This window comes from Gymnodraco acuticeps, unplaced genomic scaffold, assembly GCF_902827175.1.
Source record: "Gymnodraco acuticeps unplaced genomic scaffold, fGymAcu1.1, whole genome shotgun sequence".
Classification (NCBI taxonomy): domain Eukaryota; kingdom Metazoa; phylum Chordata; class Actinopteri; order Perciformes; family Bathydraconidae; genus Gymnodraco; species Gymnodraco acuticeps.
In genome coordinates, this window is record NW_022990889.1 from 396,850 (window position 1) to 413,810 (window position 16,961).

The 16,961-nt window shown below is 42.8% G+C and overlaps 1 protein-coding gene across 4 annotated transcripts in view; it reads left to right on the forward strand.

Annotated features, from left to right (window-relative positions):
* Nucleotides 1–16,961, forward strand: part of iqsec3b (IQ motif and Sec7 domain ArfGEF 3b) — a 30,400-nt gene that overhangs the window by 6,975 nt on the left and 6,464 nt on the right. For all 4 annotated transcript variants that reach the window (XM_034233530.1, XM_034233532.1, XM_034233529.1 and 1 more), the window contains exons 2-10: nt 123–194; nt 3,669–3,786; nt 4,843–5,232; nt 5,711–6,423; nt 7,057–7,218; nt 8,606–8,728; nt 13,244–13,410; nt 16,542–16,681; nt 16,828–16,959. In XM_034233530.1, coding sequence (XP_034089421.1) covers nt 123–194; nt 3,669–3,786; nt 4,843–5,232; nt 5,711–6,423; nt 7,057–7,218; nt 8,606–8,728; nt 13,244–13,410; nt 16,542–16,681; nt 16,828–16,959 — 2,017 coding nt within the window. The remainder of the gene's footprint in view (nt 1–122; nt 195–3,668; nt 3,787–4,842; nt 5,233–5,710; nt 6,424–7,056; nt 7,219–8,605; nt 8,729–13,243; nt 13,411–16,541; nt 16,682–16,827; nt 16,960–16,961) is intronic.

The following is a 16,961-nucleotide window of genomic DNA, read 5'->3' on the forward strand; positions in this document are numbered from 1 at the left end:
GCCAATAAACACCTGGATGACAGGCTGTCCTTGCAATTGAGTCTCCTCTGCCTCCTTCAGTGTCTGCTTCTCCTCTTTACTCCCTCCTTTGCTTACCTCTCCTCCTCTTGTCTGCCCTTCAGGAGTGACATACTGCATCAGTTTTGCTGCCCCGCCCCTGAACATCCAGAGGGGGACACCAGCGGCTCATCCGGGTAAGATTGAGTCAGACACAAATCACAGACTATTTTATCTTCATTTATTTTTTGTTGCATTTTTTTGCTCCTACTGTGCGTTCTTTCAACCATTGAACACTTCCTGTCCCTGTATGAATACACACTGTATGAAACTTTGTTGTCATCTATCTGAGTCATGTTCACACACCCAGGCTTTTAATCACGTTTGTTAGTGTGTGCGCTGTATATAAGTTTGAATTGGAATATTTATGGGTATGTGGAGCCTGCAGTAACAATGGCAGAGTTAAACGCTCCCTAACAATCCTATAGATCATATAGCCTCCAGGGTGATTCATATATATATAGAGAGAGAGAGAGAGAGAGAGAGAGAGAGAGAGAGAGAGAGAGAGAGAGAGAGAGAGAGAGAGAGAGAGAGAGAGAGAGAGAGAGAGAGAGAGAGAGAGAGAGAGAGAGAGAGAGAGTGGGGGTCCGGGTGGGAACTGATATTGCCACTATGAAAGTGCCCATGGCAACCCAGTAATGACGCAACGACTACCACTACCATAGTAACTGGAGAACTTTGAGGATCCACTGTTGGCACTTTTGTGTGGGCGGCTTGTCTGTGTGTTCACTATTTTTTGTGTGTGGAGGAATGACATTTGACTTGCCGATGTTTGGATGAAGCTCCATTGTAAAACTCTGAAAAGCTGATTTTGTCATGTTTCTCAATGATTACACCCTCCCTCCCTCCAATGGTTTAATCCTCTGAACTCTGCTTCTAAATCTTTCCCAGGCATGTCTACTCTTTCTGTTTCCCCATCTGCTGTTATATCTTCCCAATTGTGTTGTTTGTGTCTGTATGCATCACTACTCATTATTTATCTGTTGATTTCTGTTCCATCCCTTCTCGTGAAGTCTCCCACTCATCTGTTTTTATGAATATCACCATCTGTTTGTCTGGATTCCCTCACTTTTCTCTGATTTGATGACTTAACGCTGCACCCACATAGTGCTGATTGGATGAGCAAATGGCACAGCAGCAGTGGACATGTACTCGAGTAGATGAGATGATGAGGAGCCGTGTAACACCGTATAGCTCATTATAATCTTCACATGAAGTTATGTTTGCCTATTGGCTGTAAATTTGCACCACCTCTACACATGAAACCATCAGAGCACGCACACCTCCCAGATGTCATGGGATCCGCCTCTAGCCTAACCTGCCGTGCCTTTTCTCTCCTGTGTGTGTGTGTGTGTGTGTGTGTTTATTTCCTGGCAGTACAGTACTATAAGTCTCTAAAGGGACCTTGAGAGATGCGATTTGCCAGATGTTCATTTTTCTTCCACCATGACGTCACACATGCAGGAGGAGGAGTGTGTGCTTGGTATGTTTGTTGCTGCCACATTTGTGGGAATGAGTGAGCGCGTATGTGTGTTGGGTGGGAGGTGTATAGAGACAGAGAAAGAGGGGATGGGGGGGGGAGGATGTATAGCGGCTACATCATTACAGAGGCTTTTGCTGTCCAGATACATTAATAGCTCAGCTCTTGCTTTTAAATCCTAATGTATTCTAATGTACTCTAATGCATTCTGATGCAGCACAGGGGCATGGCGGTGTTTTAATAGAGTTTTTGATAGAGACAGCCTCCAGCATGCACACACCAACACAGTCTCTCTGTATCTTCCTGTTTCCTCTCTGTTTCTATCCCAGCCTCTGGTTTCTGCACTATCTTCCCCCTTTTTCTCTCTATATATGCTAACCTTACCTCATTTAAAGATATCACAAAGCCTCCATCTTTGACTTTTGGCTGGGGAACGCAGAATATTTGCTTTCACAGCAATCAAAGAAAACAAAGAGGAACTTTTAGTGATGCTCTCATTATTTAACCATGAGCAGGCTTTTTAGTCTCCCCAGTCCTGTTAAGCACTAGTCCCTTTCGCATAAAAAAATATTAGAGTAGGCATTATCTGGGTGGAAGAAAGATTGCACACACACACACACACACACACACACACACACACACACACACACACACACACACACACACACACACACACACACACACACACACACACACACACACACACTAATAATTGCACACCATTATAAAACCTCTTAGGCTCTGATCATAGCTCTATGCTTACAACAGTCCAGTATGGCTATATAAAAGGTTCTAAATAGCAGTGCCAGTCTTTTAGAGGCGGTGTGATGCCAGAGACATTGACCACTGCACTTTTAATTTCTTAAATTTGTGCAAACTGAACGACTCTTAAAATGGTTTGTTAAAGGGATATTTCTGATGTCTCATGGCAGTCATTTGCTTAGATAAGTCTTAGATGGCTTTCACAGAATTTCACTACTGCTGTCATTTAAAAGAACATTGTTCCATCTGTGAACAGGGTCTGGGATTATGAGAGGGGGACACTCCACAAGCCTCCACTATCAAATGTGTTAAATTCAGAGTCAGATTGAGGCCAGATTCCTTTTTTGTTCTTATGCTCCCAGCTGCTACAGTATTATTGAAATTATTGTTTATTACATATTTGTAATCTTTATTTAATCAGGTAGTCTGATTCTGATGAAAATCTATTTTCCAAGAAAATTATCCTGAGTTGTTTGATCTATTCTTGTACTTTTTTTTGGCAGTCTTGTTTGAATTTGAGGATTTGGTTGTCTCTCTGTTATTTTTGTGAATCCCTTCCAGCGTTTTTTAAAAGCTGAAATGAAGTCACTGACTTATTCTCCTTTCATACTGTCATCCTAGCATCAGAACATGGTAAACAAGTATAACAAATACATCTCATTTGTATGCAAGAGACTCATGAAGGTTTACTTTTGATCACAAATTCAACTAAATGTTCATCGAAATGATTTTATTGCAATGGAAACACATAGGAAATCCGTGCTGATGTTGTGCACGGATTTCCGTGGCAAAATGTTGTTAGTGTGGTGAAAAACACATTTGGATCTGCCAAGAGTGCAGCGCACTGCTCTGGCTGTGTGAAGCTGGCAATGTCTAATGACGACATCAAAGTGTTGCTCTGTAAATGAAGCTTGTTGGGAAAGTGTAATGGACTATAAAGTGCCATCAAAAACTATCCACTCCAGATGCAAGATCAATATCTAGGTTTGCAAGCTGATCACCAAATATTGATGTTTGCACTCGAGTTAACTAGTATGTTTTAGTATAAAATAGTAAAGGAGTGATTGAGGGAACCATTTGTATCACACCACAAGTCAATGTAAAAAGAAAAAAGGTATTTTTCTTCCCAGGCATATATCCAGAGTTTCACTCCTCCAACACGCATTGGAGCCTCAAATATGATCAAATATAACCGGACACATAAACTCAGTCACCTTCGCCCCGGGCCAACACTCTCCACCTGGCACTGCTGCTTCCCTCATGAATCTCTTTACTCTTCGCTCAGTTGATGCCTGCCACTGCGATAACAGCAGCGTTTTGAAGGTCAGTAGAGAGGACTGATAGCTTTTTGTTCTTATTTCTGTGGCAGTGGACAGATGCTTAGCCTGGAGGATGGGACGTCCTCTGGTGGTGGACAGGAAGTGGAGGGGACCAAGAGAGAGGGACCGAGCGAGTACGAGATCTCACTGGAGAATAAGAACAAACAGGTATGAATTTTTTTTCCAAGTGTGTGTGTGTGTGTGTTTGTATGTGTGGGACTGTAAGCACATGTTGATATGGAATGGATGTTGACTCTTCCCCCTGTTTAACAGTGAGGAGGTGTTTGAAGGATGATCATTGTGTCATCACATTGTGTCTTGCGTCAGAAAAGAGATTCTTATTAAGATCTATTTCTGTCTGTGTTGACACGAAAAAGAACAGCAGCAATTTCACTGCCACAGCGACAGCAACGCAAAGATGCTAGGTTGTCATGGTAACAGCTAATAACTGCTCCTGGCGGCTGGAGATGTCTTTATTTCTCAAACCAAATTGCTGAAGGGTCTGCTGTTGCTACTGCTATGGCTGCTGCAGTGTGTGTGTGTGTGTGTGTGTGTGTGAGTGTGTGTCTTCCTGCGTGCGTGTGTGTAAACCATGGTGTAAACGCACAGTTTTTGTGGCCGTGCTTTCGGAGCAGTCACATGTGTGGCTGTCCTCCTTTTTTTCTCTCCCTATCTGTGCCTCCTCGCCTCCCACTCTCTCTTTTTCGTCTCCTTTTTGCTGGAAATTCATGAGGGCAAAATTCTGGAGGAAGCTGAGATTTTGGGCTGAGTGGCTCTGCCAACAAACGGAACAAAAATAGGCTTGTGCAGATGTTTACTTTTCTATTCATTTCCTCAAAATCACCTTTGTCACAGCCCATCCATCCTGTCTCCCTTGGCCCTTCAGCCAGTATTAGCTGTTGAACGATGATAGATGATGTTTACTTTGGCTCTAATGCCATAAACCCTCAGCAGTTTTTAAAGAGTGGACAGATAAGTAAGAAGGATACTTCTGAAAAGAAAGTGTGAGTGTGCATGTTGTTACTCAGGCTCAAATTCTTTGATCCTTTGTAGATGGGAACAAAATGGCATCATGATATTTGCCTGCTGTTGGATGAATAACAATTTGAGTGGCGGCTGTGTGCTTTGCAATATAACTCTTGCGCTGTCTTCCGTGAGTTTCAGAGCCTTGTAAACATGTTTGATATTTAAACTCACTCCCCCTCACTCTCTTCCTTTCCCCAGATAGAAGACTTGGAGCAGAAATATGGAGGCCATCTCATAGCGAGGCGGGCAGCTCGTCGTATTCAAACGGCCTTCCGTCAGTACCAGCTCAGCAAAAACTTCCAGAAGATCCGTAACTCTCTGTCAGAGAGCAAGCTGCCCCGTCGGATCTCCCTGCGTCATCCCAGCCCTTCAGGCCGGAACAGGAACACAGCCCAGAGACACAGTTACAGTTTGCATCCTGGAGGAGGGCAGATACCCTTACGCTCTAAAACCCCTCCTCCTCCCCCGTGTCGCTCCACCTCTCTGCCTCCTTCTCCTGCATCGGCCCCTGCAGCCCGTCACTCTCAAGCCCCAAATCAGAACCCTGGACAAACACTCACACAGCTGGAAGACTGCTTCTCTGACCAGGTGAGGCTTTAGTTTCAGCTCCCATTCATTTAGTTTAATTAGTAATGCAAGGGGGTCCAGAAAATAATACATCAAGAAGTTAAGTATTTTCTGAAACATCTCAAGGGTAAATAGTTAAGACAAATGTTTCAAATATTCGATGGATTGCCATGAACTTTCCTTAATCCTAATGAATTTGGCGATCCCTTGACTTTTCATAGTGCCATTGTCAGGTCAACAGTTTAATTTTTCCAATTAAACCTTAACCCAAGAAAAGACTGAGGAACTTAATTTAGCTGCTTAGATTGATGAATCAACGACTTGATGGGCAGTATCTTTTCTATGGTTTACTCTGTAATCAACCAGCACATTTCTTTGCTTCCACTTGTAGACAAATAGCCACAAATAAACAACCCCATCTTGTTTCACAAACTCTCTCACACATGACTCATATCTTTTGACCTATTTTGACGCATACTTTTTATTATTATATTTGCAGCTTCACTCCTTGGCCCAGTCAATTGATGACGCCCTTCGTGGTTGGAGTCTGTCAGAAGGGGGAGAAGGGAAGGGGCTCCTGATGGACCCCGGGGCCCTTCGGGCAGCAGCTGAGAGCGCCTGTATGCCTCGCAGTGCCAGCTCGCTGCTCATGGCCTTCAGGGACGTCACGGTTCACATCGACAGCAACAGCTCCTACACCATCTCCTCCGCCACCACCACCACGACCACCACCTCTCTGGGCAATGCAGGGCAGCAGGGCAGCAGGAAGACTTCGGAGAGCGGGATGAATTTTGGAGATGGCCCGTTTCCAGAGGAGTCAGAGTTTCCTGCACCTCCGCCCAGTGAGGAGCTGGAAATGGCTGATCTAGGATCCAGAAGGGGCTCTGCAGCGCCGACTCTGGGAAGAGGAGGCCTGGAGGGGGAGAGCGGCTCAGACAGACTGGGGTCCACATCCACTTCAACCTCCACCTCTATCTCCACCTCAGCCCAGTCCAACCAGCAACCTGCTCAGATTTACACCCAGTACCAGCAGTACCACTACACCCATCCTCAGCAGATCCCCGGGGGGCCGAGCCCCGAGGCCCTGCAGGCCCTGGTGGTCTCTCTGCCCAGGGACCGCTGCCAGGATCCAGCCTCCTGTCGCTCACCAACTCTCTCCACAGACACACACCGCAAACGCCTCTACCGCATCGGACTCAACCTCTTCAATGTGTGAGTGGACCAGCAACACAAATACATACTAAAACACAGGAAACGACAAAATATTCCTGCACCCTCTGGCTCAGGGTTCAAAATGCACTTATTAATGTTTGCGTCTAACAAATCTCCAACAGCACTGCAAAACTGCTCTCAGCAGCTGCTCATTAGTGTTTGCGATTGTTGGGAGGAGCTGCGGTTTCAGTGCCATCTTGTGAAGTCAATGAAAAAAAAAGAGATAGAGGAGGGCGGGGGACGAAGAGAGAAAAAGTGAGAGAGATAGAAAAAAAGGAGAGAATGCAGTTGAGAGGCAGACAAGGAGGTCATGAACAATGTGAGAGCCTCTCAGAGTCTATAAATAGAGCCCACGGATGGCCTGTACTTATTATTAGTTAATACAAATTAAAGTAAATGAACTCATGTGCATCTGTGACAGTAGGTCTGACACAGAAGACCAGAGCTAACTGATTTTGCACATGAATGCACTCTTCTTGTCCCTTTTTCTCTTTGTGTGTCCTATTCACATACACACACACACACACACACATATTTTCTTTCTCACTTTGCTTGAACGCACAAACACATTGCACACGCGCTGTTTAATTCTTAACACTATGTTCTTCTCTGCTGCTGACTATCTGCGGGCAGGAACCCAGAGAGAGGCATACACTTCCTGATCACGCGTGGTTTCGTCCCGGACACGGCCATCGGAGTGGCTCACTTCCTGCTTCAGAGGAAGGGCCTGAGCAGACAGATGATTGGAGAGTTCTTGGGGAACAGCAAGCTGCAATTCAACAGAGATGTCCTTGAGTGAGTATTCATTATATGAATACACATACACATATATGGAGATGCATTATGAATGCACACAAATACATATACACATGTTTGGGTTTTTCTGTTATGAATCAGGTTCAAATCCCTTGGAAGTGTCGCTTTGTTTGACTCTTCCTGACTGGTAGACGCCCACGTATACCCACGCCTTTGAACCTCGACACTTGAGAACACAAGTGTTATAACTTCATAGATTGAATTCCCAATGTTAAGAGAAATAATTTAGAAAGCTCCTGAACAGCCAGAGAAGTCACTATACAAGACATTCTCCCAGCATGAGTGCTAGTCCTCCTGACAACTAAACAGACCTGAATGTATACAATTGGCGGTTTTCCCTTTTGAGTTACCACGTTGTGAATAATTCCTCCTCTTGTATGATCCTCTTTAGTTTATCATAAAGACCCCTCTATCATCCTCCCCTCTTATTTGACCACTTACTTTATGAGAAAAAAGAGTGCAGAATGTATATTAATTATTATTTTATTTGCTATGTTTAACTAATGTAATCCCTGGATTCACCACTACTATGATCAGAAATGTTCTCTCTTTACTATAAAAAAAGAGAGGAGATAAAATATTAAATAAGAGATTTGTTGGACTTTGACTTTAATGAATTCAGGTACTTTTAAAATATCTAAAATAGAAATAGCTTTGGAACCTTACTCAACACACACACACACACACACGCGCGCGCACACACACACACAGTCACACACAGTCACTTGCAGCACTAGCATGCATAAATGCAACACATCCATGAAAACACGCATTTACTTGCCTTCACACTCGCCCTTTTCACGTCCAACCAGTGTAGACAGAGATCCAGGATAGAGAGGCTTTTTGCTGAGGTTGTTCAAGAGACTGTAGAAATAGGTCACTGCACTGAACACACACCCTCTATTTCTTTTACTGAGACACACAGACACACAAGCATGGCCCCACACGTGCACATGCACATAAAATGCACACGCACACTTCTTCCATTGCTTCCGCCTGCCCTCAGCCTTTCAAGTACCTCTTTCTTGCCCCCCCCCGCTCTTTGCATTTCATTATTTTGCCCTCTCATCCCCCTCTTTGCTTTCCTCTTATCTCCCACTGTCATCAGACCCCATTGATGTTTCCACAAAGAGTGTGCGTGTGCAAACATGTTTGTCTCTATGTGCGTCTTCCAGGTCAGTGGTTCGGTAATGGAGGTATGACTGTAAGAGGAAGATTTGCCATCAGCACTTGGGTACTCATAGTTTGCTGCACATGCACTCGCTCACACACACTCGCTCACTCACCTTCTCATTACAGTGACACACTGCAACTAAACCGGATCTCTCTCTTTTCTTTCTTCTTCTTTTTGTCTGTCCCTCAATAGTTGTGTTGTGGATGAAATGGATTTCTCAGGCATGGAACTCGACGAAGCCCTGAGAAAGTTCCAGGCTCATGTTCGCGTTCAGGGAGAAGCACAGAAAGTGGAGAGACTCATCGAAGCCTTTAGGTGAGACTGTCAACTCGCTTACAACCAGGCCTCGCTGACTAATGGGCTCTGGCTTCACTTTATAACACAACTCAACACAACAACAGTCCATCACATGACTGAGCAGGGCTAGTAAGGGCACTCTAAACTTTTTTAAATTAATAGAACTTTTGCCTGTGGCCACCTATGCAAAAAAAAAAGCACTGACATGTAACCAGGCTCACATCTAAGGAATACAATTGAAGTATTTTCTGATCTCATTTCCCAGACTTGGGGCAGCAGACGTTTCTAGAATGGCATACTAATAGGGCGACTGTAAAGACAAAGTGTTGAACTGGTTCTGCCAGCTCACTGCAGCATGCTCTGATGAAACCAAAGCCATGTATAATTAACAAATTACACTGATTGCCTGAAACCTTTGACTAAACTCAGCGGTGTTAGATAGTCAGCCAATCATAGCGGTGATCTGAGCTGCAGGCAATCAGTGTGCACAAAAAAGATGCTCCATCTCATAACTTTCTCCAATGGATGACATTTTCTGGCCAAATATTCGGCCTCTCTAGGCTGATTGTACAGTATGTGCGTGACTTTTGCGTGGCCATTTCCATCCAAAATCACACATGAATATGTATGAGTCCATGTTTGGTACTCCTGAGGTTTTAGCTCAGGCTAGTTTCCTGCTCATTTAGTCAGTGCTGACTCTTGCCCTCCAGTCACTACAATGTATGAGCTTATTTGCTGGAACATACAAATTGTAATACCAAGAGGACCTTGAAAGACCCACTGTAGCTTGCAAGCTGCCTTTGTGCATTTAAGTGGACCATCTAGCTTACCCTCCAACAAACTCCTGGATAGAAACAGTTTTTTATGCTATTTTAACTTCTGACTGAAAGTTATTTCAGTTAAAAACAAAGTGTTCAGACAAATAGGAGCTACAATGGTTGCCTTCTCCCCTGGCTACCACTGTCCTTGAGATGTCCCGGTAAAATACACAGATTGCTCCCTGGACTAAGAATGCAATGGAAATGCCATTATTGTTTTTTATTTCAGGGTTATTGGTGGCATTGCATTGTACTTTTAATCTCCCATTGTTGATCTGCTCAACAATGTCACCACCTTGTCAACTGAATTCAAGATGTCCTTCTGACACTCAGTTGCTTGTATAATTCAATGTTAGATGAGTGCAAATGTACTTCAAGTTTTGAGGCATCCACAATGTGTTGTCTTTGTTTGAGCTCCTGATTTTAATTTTCACTTTTGTGGTAATGATTTTTTTTCTTAATTTCTGGTGACAAATCCCATGAAAAAAACAACTACTTCTTAGATAATTTCTTAGTAGTTTTCTAAGTGTCTCGCCCTGCCTGTGGCACCTTGCCTCAAGCCTATTGCTTCCTTTGAGTCTATTGCCAAGACAGTGTTGGACAAATTATAATTTTGATTGCATAATGGTATGAAATGAAACGTCAAAGGATCACCAAGTTACTACAATTCACCCTGAGGGGGACATACATATCAACATTGCTGTTTCTTGACACACCAGATAGCATGGCTGATTAAAATAGGAGCAAATATAAAGGTCAAACAACTCAAAGGTTGTGTCATGAAGGTGCTCGAAACGAGAAAGGCCACAAGCAATCCTCTGGCAAAAAGTTAAACACAGAGGATGCTTGTAAATGTTAAAAGCTGGGTTAAAATAACAACAATGTGTGCAGCACATACAGCCTTCTTCAGGGCATAGTTTCTTTCTTTGTTTGCTTTAAAAACAGCTGGGCTTTGTAGTTTTACATTAAACGTTACTTTGACTAGATTAAATAGCACAAATGTTTTTTTCAGCCGCGGATGTATACACATGTGGTGCTCTGAGTATTTACTGCAGCAGGTCGGATTATCTAGGATTGACTCAAAATAAACTCCAGGTCCCTCATAATGTTCAACATCATCACCAGCCCTATGTATTAAGTGTGTTATTATTCCAAGCAAGAAATAGTGAGAGGAAAGAGCAAAAGGAGCAGTCATCATGACACTTCCTCTCTCTGCCTCTGATTTGAGGGGCCAATCAGAACACCCACCGCGGTCATCAGTTAATCACATCACACTCAATCATACGTGCTAAACCCCTGGGTGCAGATTACAAATTCATCAGTGATCTGAGACAACACTGTAGCTGGAGCTATGTGTATAGGTCAGAATCAAGCAGGCTTTTATCGGGACAACCAGACCATGTCTGTTATGTAACGGTTGTTATGTCATCTGTTTGAAGCGTGTTGTACTCTTGTCGTGAGTAGTTCTTTTATACGAAGCTATATTGGTGCCAGCTGGCATGCAACTTTCATATGCAGAAATTAAGATAAGAGATTGGGAGCGAGTGTTTAAATAAACTGGTTACATAAGATGGAGATCCGTGCATGAAAATGTGTGAATGAAGCACAAATACACACACACGCACACACACACACACACACACACACACACACACACACACACACACACACACACACACACACACACACACACACACACACACACACACACACACACACACACACACACACACACACACACACACACACACACACACGCACACACGCACTTAAACACAATCTGCTTTATTTATTCACTCAGCTCACATATGCACTTACACATCAATGCACATGTCTATTAGTTTGCCTATGCACTCATACATAGAAATGGCTTTGCTCTAAGTCTTTGATGAATTTTCTGCAGACTTACATCAAGATGACAAATGGGGAGGCTTGTTTGTGCCTCTCTGTGTACTATCTATGTGCAAATGATATCTGGAGCTTTGTGGGTGCCGAGCAGGATCTGTTCTCCCTCGAACAAAGGCATTGCTACTGAACTGTGCTGCAGTCAGTACTTTGGCCTTAGATCTTGTGTTGGGGGGGTCTGGGAAAGGCTTTCTGGTTGTGCTGGTCTCAGATGTGGACTCTGGTTTGCATATGCTCTGACAACTACATAGTCCTCTGGAGAAAAGCAGCTCTCTGCATGTCTGCATCCTGCCTGGCTGCGGAGATAAAAGCCTCCCACCACTGAAATGGCCCACTGTGTAAGTGCAAGTGACAGTAAGAAAGATAGGGAGGGAGCTGTGGGGGAGAGAAAGGGTGGAAGTGAGAGTTTGTGAAGCCTGTGGGCAGCGATGGAGCAAAGCATGTCCAAATGCAGGATCTCTGGAAACAAAGCAGACTGGGCATTACCTCACCTAGGGCAGAGGCATTTGTCAAATGTTTCCTGTCTCCTGTCAGTCTCATTTATGGTAGAGCTCCTCACGTCTGAGTGGAAGTTACAGTCAGCGAGTTTTTGAATCAGTCAGAATAACAAATGATGCAGCTTGTATGCAGAGATATTGGCCTTAATGCGTCCATCCCGCTGAAGGAGAAAGTCACTTTTAGATGTATTACTTTTTAAAACGTTAACAGTTTGTACTGCTCTCTCTGAACGCTGCGCTCTGTTTGTTCAATCTAAAAGGAAATTTCAGGATTTGATGGTGCAGTTGGGCATAATGACGGAGGAGGGAGCACATCATTACGTTTTGGTACATTGCTTCTGTGAGCCTGAAGATACTATGTTAGGAGGTGTTTCTAATATTCAATATGTCCTCATTTATTATAAATGTGGTGGACAAAATATGTGGAACACGCCTCAGAATAAAGCATCGTTATTTTAGATGATATTAATATTAAAAGCCTCATCGAGGTAGGATTTATTGTAGGACTGTTGGGATAGACTTACTTTAGGGTGTACTTGAAAAACTGGCACCTGAGTGTGATTTCACGTCAGTGCAGCAGTAAAATCCTGCAGTTTCCTAAAATATGGTCCTCAGTTATTAAGATATTATCATATTCACTCAGTTCATGTTGTTTATGTTTTTGTTGCTGGCATTTTTCGACCCTCATATCGGTATGTTTTGAATAGGGGTCTTATCAATAATAGAATCAGATTGGCTTGGTTGTTGTGGTGGTTTGGTAACAGTTCAATGGATGTTGTTATATCAGTTCAGTGTGTAGATAAGGCCAACAATGATTTGACTGGGATGCAATTTAATCTGTGAATCTAAAACCAAACAGAAGGGTATATATAGGTATGCTATTTTGGTATCATACACCCAACTTGTGGTTCTAACTTGTCCATACTGAAATGTATTTTGTTGTAACAGTGATAGTAACACCAAAAGAAACAACACAGAACATACTGAATGCTGTTAACCTTACAAATGCAAAACAACTCCTCAGGATTTGAAAGATATTTGTTCATTCAGTTGATGTGCTACTGCTAGTTGAATGCCTTGCACTAACACTGAACGTTCATACTTAATGCTCTATTTGTTTCCTTATGCCTAGCCCCCAAACTCTTCTCTACAACTAAATATGTGAATGTTTTGATACTGCTTATGGTACTAGTTTTTGGGTTCTTGAATAGTGGTATAATTTCCAAGTATCCAGACCAATGTGGAGACGAAGATGTGAACGAGAAATGTCACATTTTTATATATAACTCTGCTGTCCTATTTTCCCTCCACAGCCAGAGGTACTGTATGTGTAATCCTGATGTGGTGCAGCAGTTTCATAACCCTGACACCATCTTCATCCTGGCCTTCGCTGTGGTCCTCCTCAACACTGACATGTACTCGCCCAACATCAAACCCCAGCGCAAAATGGGCCTTGATGACTTCATTCGCAACCTCAGAGGTTAGTGTGTCCAAATTCATGTATGAGAGAGTTTCATATCAAAGCTGTATGAGTCATCTCAGGGATGGTGATGTGACCCTGTGAGAGAGGCGGTATTATGATGACATGTTCCTATATGTATGGCAAGTGGTTCTATGAGCAGCGAGTTTGGTTATATAATAGTAACCACATGTAGACACACATGCACATTTCGCAACATTTTCACAAAGAGATCCATCTGCGAGATATGCCACAATGATAGGGAGAACGAAAAAGAGAGCAGAGGGCAAGGAAAGTCAAAGTTTTACAACAAGCACTCTCTTATCAACCCCTCTTCAGCCTCACTATCAGGTGTTTGAGTGGCAGCTTCTTGAAGTGAAGTCAATTACTCAAAGAGGCGGCGGGTGCTTGCCTGTGCGCGCTACCATCAAGGAAACCATCAGCTGTGCAGGATGAGATTCCTGATATCCTTGACTCGAAGCTCTGCTCCAGAGGCTGTGGCATTGACCCATTTAATTAAGGCTCACTTAGCGTAGATTTAACGATATGAGCTTGGGTTTCTAGAGGCATCCCATCACCTGAGGCTCTCAAAAACGCTCTCCATCCAGCGGTTGAACAGATACATACATTTAATGCAACTAGAGTTTGAAAATGAGAAGTTTGACTTTAATTCGTACCTTCAGTTAAAGGTGGGGTAGGTAATTTTGGAGAAACCAGCTCGAGTGCGCTAGAATTTGAAAATACACAGCCGGAAGAAATCTGCTACTTCCTTACAGAGCCCCTCCTCCAACACACACGAACGCGCACATGACCAATGAGGGCACGAGATAAGTTTGTGCACAGATGGAAGGCTGACAGGCAGGTAGGCCATCCAGTTATTTTAGCCGGGCCGGCTAAAATGATTGGTCGTGCTTTTTACAGTACTACGGCTTCCACAGATGACATTTTTCATGGATTTTTTGTCAAAGCATTTAAGATATTCATTGCTATCGGGATGTTAAGAGCATTCCATGGAATATAACAAAAAGTGTATCTCGAGCCGGTTTCTCAAACTTACCTACCCCACCTTTAATGGAAGAGAACACCATAAAATATATTTTAATATCGTTGTTTCCCGTAATATTATGCAAATATTTTTTTATTTGTGAGCTGAAGAGGTTTCTCCACCAACACAATGACAGCAGACATTCTTTCACACACACATACGGGTTTTGGGCCGAAGGCGACACCGTACTTCCGGTATCAACCATTTCACACGAGGTGCATACAGAATATCATAGTCGATTGCCTTAATCAATATAGTCAACTCTAAAATACCACATATATGCATTGGCATGATAATATTATTGTGACAAGTGGGGTATTCACCTGGTGTTTCCAGAAGATAGACGTAGATGCCAAAATCGACCGAAGGCCACTTTTGAGGGTCGTAATTCCATACATTGTACATCCAACAACCCACACAGCTCTAGTTTACGCTGGTGACGACCTAGAGCACACCCCTCAAGTCCAGAGATGTAATCCGAAGACATGCAGCGATTTCTTCGGTCGTTAATTCAGAAAAAAAACCTAGTGCGCTCTGCCTGGCTACATAAGCTAGCTGTTTATATTAGCATTGCCAGGATTTTTGCACCTCCAGAAAAATGGCGTCTTTATAAAAAATATATGGCGCATTGTGGGTAGCTGTGACGTCACTGTGTGTGAAAGAATACTGGTATAAAAGCACATTTTCGCACATTTTCTCATTTAAAGCTACAAAACCTACAATGCAATTAAGCTAATGTTGCTGAAACATCTTAAAATTAAACAAATTAAAATGATATGAGCTCACAAAGAAACTTTCAAATGGAATAATTACTAAGCGTATAATTTGGACCCCTTCCACTGTGCTGTTGCTAACCTCTCAGAGGATCCGCACTGTACAATTCTTTAATTCACAGTGAACATCATGAATATGTGTTTAATGTTTAATGTTTTACTAATGGTAAGCTTTAGTAAGTGTTTAATGTTTTACTAATGGTGTCTATTTTTTATTTGAATAGTTTTGGCATTGCATTGGAGTCACTGGGTCACATTACATGGAAAGAACTTCCATTAGTTTCAATTAAAAATAATTATGCAAAAATAAATCAATTACAAATAAGTATGCAACCAATTTAACATAATCTATTTATCACCATTTAACGTAATATGGTTGAGTCAGCATGGAGGTATTAAATAAACATTGATATTGGAACTAGTGATACTAATCTAATACACACATTTAGTCTGTTATATGTGTACACTGGTCTTCATTCACCACGCTGGCTTTGTTAGCAGCTAACAAACAAACTGACTCCTCTGACCGAGCAACGCAGGAGATAGCGTTCATGTTCGCCTGCAGGGTCAAGGCCATGGATGTATGAAGAGAATGGTAGTGAGATTGAGAAGGAGGATACATCTGGATTAGGGGATTTGTATTGACTGTTGGGTCCAAATAGCACCAATCTCTTTCCAGAATCACTAACACTAAATAGATACTACACTCTTTAAAATGCCAATGTATATCAATACATCACAGGGTGTTTCCTTGGATTCCTGAAGAAATCACTGTTTTCCCTCGTGCCTCCATGGTTAACGGAGAACCTAAAAAAGGCCAAAAGCAAATCGAATCCCTGATGAATTACAGTAAATGTTGGCCAGGTTTAACAACAGCAGAACTATGTCTAAAAGTCAGATAAAAACTGTTGACACAACTCATGCAGTATAATCCGTCATATGCTCACTGCTTCACAAACACATGCATTTTCATCAAAATCTTACAGTTTAAAACACTTCTGACATAACTAAACCAATTGTTATTTTAAAAACAAAGTAGGCTGTCAGCTGGAAATATTACATCGACAACTTACAGTATGTAGATAACGTTAACTTTAATAGCTAGCTATCTACATCTTCAAATTACCACATTTATGGTGGCTGTCTGAAGTCAAGGATCCATTGTACTAGAAAATGATATTGGTAAATGGGCTTTTGTTATCATTGTAAACTGCATGTGTGCCATAAGAGAATGATAAGCTTGACACAGACATAGCAACAGTAAATAAAGGCGAAGTGCTTACCTTGATAGTGACCTGTCACACTTCTTCTGTTCTGGGCCGTCCTTCCCTAAGGTGTGGATGATGGAGCAGACATCCCCAGAGAGATGGTTGCAGGTATTTATGAAAGGATCCAACAAAGAGAGCTCCGCTCCAACGAGGACCACGTCACCTATGTGAGCCGCGTGGAGCAGTCCATCCTGGGCCTGAAAACTGTGAGTGAATTTATTGTTTGTGCTCCCCCTTTTTCTCTCATTTCAGAGAGCTGTCTCTACTTGTTTATACTGTCTCCCTTTCTCTTGTGTCATGTTTTATTTCGCTGCATTCTGTCATCTCCATCTTTTTAATCATTTCTCCGTAGATCCTCGCCGTGCCCCACAGACGTCTGGTGTGCTGCTGCCGTCTGTTTGAGGTGCCTGATGCAAACAAGGCCCACAAACAGAAGCTCTCCCAGCTCCAGAGAGAGGTCTTCCTCTTCAATGACCTGCTGCTGGT